General features: G+C 35.4%; 1 protein-coding gene across 1 annotated transcript; it reads left to right on the top strand.

The window, feature by feature from the left end:
* The first annotated feature begins 243 nt into the window (after positions 1 to 243).
* LOC138908750 (NAC domain-containing protein 53-like) lies at positions 244 to 1,064 on the top strand. The gene has a single exon (XM_070199402.1). It carries the CDS (start codon positions 267 to 269, stop codon positions 1,062 to 1,064), a length of 798 nt encoding a protein of 265 aa, XP_070055503.1. The 5' UTR covers positions 244 to 266.
* Positions 1,065 to 2,384: the final 1,320 nt, after the last annotated feature.

Here is a 2,384-nt window from a genome sequence, read left to right as displayed (position 1 = left end):
AAGAAATTAATTGGGGAAAAAAATGAAAGCAAGTATTCCGATTATAAGTAGGAATGAGTTTTCATCAACCCATCAGCTTGATCTATAAATACTTACTTAAAACCTTATTAGCAAATTAGAAACAACTCATTTATCACCATTTAGGGTTAACAACTAAAGTTTTCAGCTCCTATTTGGTCTCCGTTCTCTCAACTGTTTCTTTTCTCTTTGATCATATCCTTCATTCATCAGCTAGCAGTACAATAACATACTCTGATCATCCGGCTATGGGATGTTCTTCTCGTTGTCCGATGGGTAATCGCTTTCATCCAACGGATAGGGAAGTGTTGAAGTATCTGATAGGGTTTGTGAGAGACGAGCCCCTTCCATGTCAGAACGAGCTCATGCAGCAGACCGATCTTTACGCGGACAAGGAACCTTGGCAGATTTTCGAAGCTTATGATGATCATGGCACCAATAAAACTCGTTATTTCATAACGCCGCAAAAGAAAGAGAAGCCAACTTGGAAAAGTGTTCCACGAACTGTTGAGAAGGGCGCTTGGAAACCTCAAAGCAAAGGCCTAGAAGTGTTTGATGATAAAGGGAGACTCATGGGCTTCGTGAAAAGTTTGAAGTACATTCCCCCAAACAAATCGCCAAACAACGTTAATGGCGAGTGGTTGATGACTGAATACTCTTTGTATGATCGTTATCTCGGTGCTAGAGAGATTAAGAACAAAGGTTTCGTAGTTTGTAAGATCAAGAAGAAGGAAAATCCCGATGATAAGAAAAAAGGAAAAACGGTAGTTAATGATGAGATTATTAGAGACGTTGAAGAATTTATCAATTCCGCTCTACAGGAAGACAACTATGGAATGTGGAATGATATACTTGTCGCAATGGATGATGATCAAAAGAATATTGAATACATAGAGGGAGACGAACTTGGAGACCAATTACTTGCTCTGTTGGGTTCCGAAGACAATGCCGAATACATAGAGTGGGATGAAGTCGAAGACGATCAACTTGCTAATTTATTGGATTCGGCAGACGATATTGATCTGGATGCTATAGAATTTATCTAAATTAGATGCTAATTGCTTTTTCAATTGACGACGAGAATATACGTACTCTAATATATTTAGTAGCTAATTTAGTTTGATAGTAGATAAAGTTAAAATTACAAGTTTTGTAATATTTTCTCTAAGCTATGACTCTCAATCAATATATTCTGAAGTTTTACTTGCATATCTCACATAAATTTGTAACTAGTTAGTACTATATGGTCAATGTAAATATGGTCCTTGTTAGTTTATTAAGATTAATTGTCACCTTCTGATGCTACTGTCATCTGGTTATTATTGTAGTTCCTTATTAATTTGGTAACTATATATACAAGTTATCCAGTTGCGGAGCAAGAAGATTTAAGTTTAACATTCTGCAGAATTTAGTTAATAGTGGATATTTGGGTCTAGATGTTCAAAACAAAATCTGCAAGACCTGTGATTGTGTACTAGTTTATAATGGATTGTAACTCGTCTATGGGGTATAGATTGTTCAAAGGACTAAGAAAATCATATTTTCATTAATTACTCTATACTTGCATTGTTTACGATGCTCAAATGTGGCTTAGTATGTCAATTATCATTAGATCTAAGCTCTAACGTGGTACTACTACTACTACTATATAGTATATCTTTTGTATACAGCATGATCAGTGAAGATGGACTACTTTTAAAAGCAATATATAAATAGAATATTAGAGGAATGTAGCATGTTAGAAGTTTTCGTTGAACCTTAATTAGGGGCTTTGGCTCAGTCCCAATATGATTTGTGTTCTTGTAAATTAATGTAGACGAAAATTGAGGAATAGTTGTTGCCTCTTTTTTTTTTGGTGCATAGAAGTTTGTCATATACCTGGAATTTTTAGGGAATGATGCTAAGAGCCGGGGAATTTGATTTCTATACTCCCAGCCTTACCTACATCTTGTCGTGGTACGATTCCTGCCTGTCTTACCCGGTGTATACGAAAATACCTTATCTTTCAAGGTTTGTCCTTCATAAACCATTGGGACGATTAGATGTTTGCTGTCTTATATTTTTATTCCCATGTAACTGCTATTCATAATGGTCAGCTGTGGTAAACGCCCCAACCTTTAAAATTCTAAATGTCCTAGTGTTTCGCATTCTAGCATTAATCACGAAACAAAATGTTAAAATGTTGATCCTGAGTTGAATATTCACAATTTAAGTGCAGTAGAGAGACAAATTAAAGAGAAGGCAGAGCAATTTTCAATTTGTTTTCATTTTAGGAAAAAACAAATATACAAATGATTTGTGGAGGTGCATTGTTTATACGGAAAAGGGCCAACAACATCCCTAACGAATTGAAAATGGATCAAAAA

The sequence above is a fragment of the Nicotiana tomentosiformis genome, chromosome 3, assembly GCF_000390325.3.
Source record: "Nicotiana tomentosiformis chromosome 3, ASM39032v3, whole genome shotgun sequence".
In the NCBI taxonomy this organism is placed as follows: Eukaryota; Viridiplantae; Streptophyta; class Magnoliopsida; order Solanales; family Solanaceae; genus Nicotiana; species Nicotiana tomentosiformis.
Note: the sequence above shows the minus strand (reverse complement) of the source record. Positions and strands in the feature narration are given on the sequence as shown.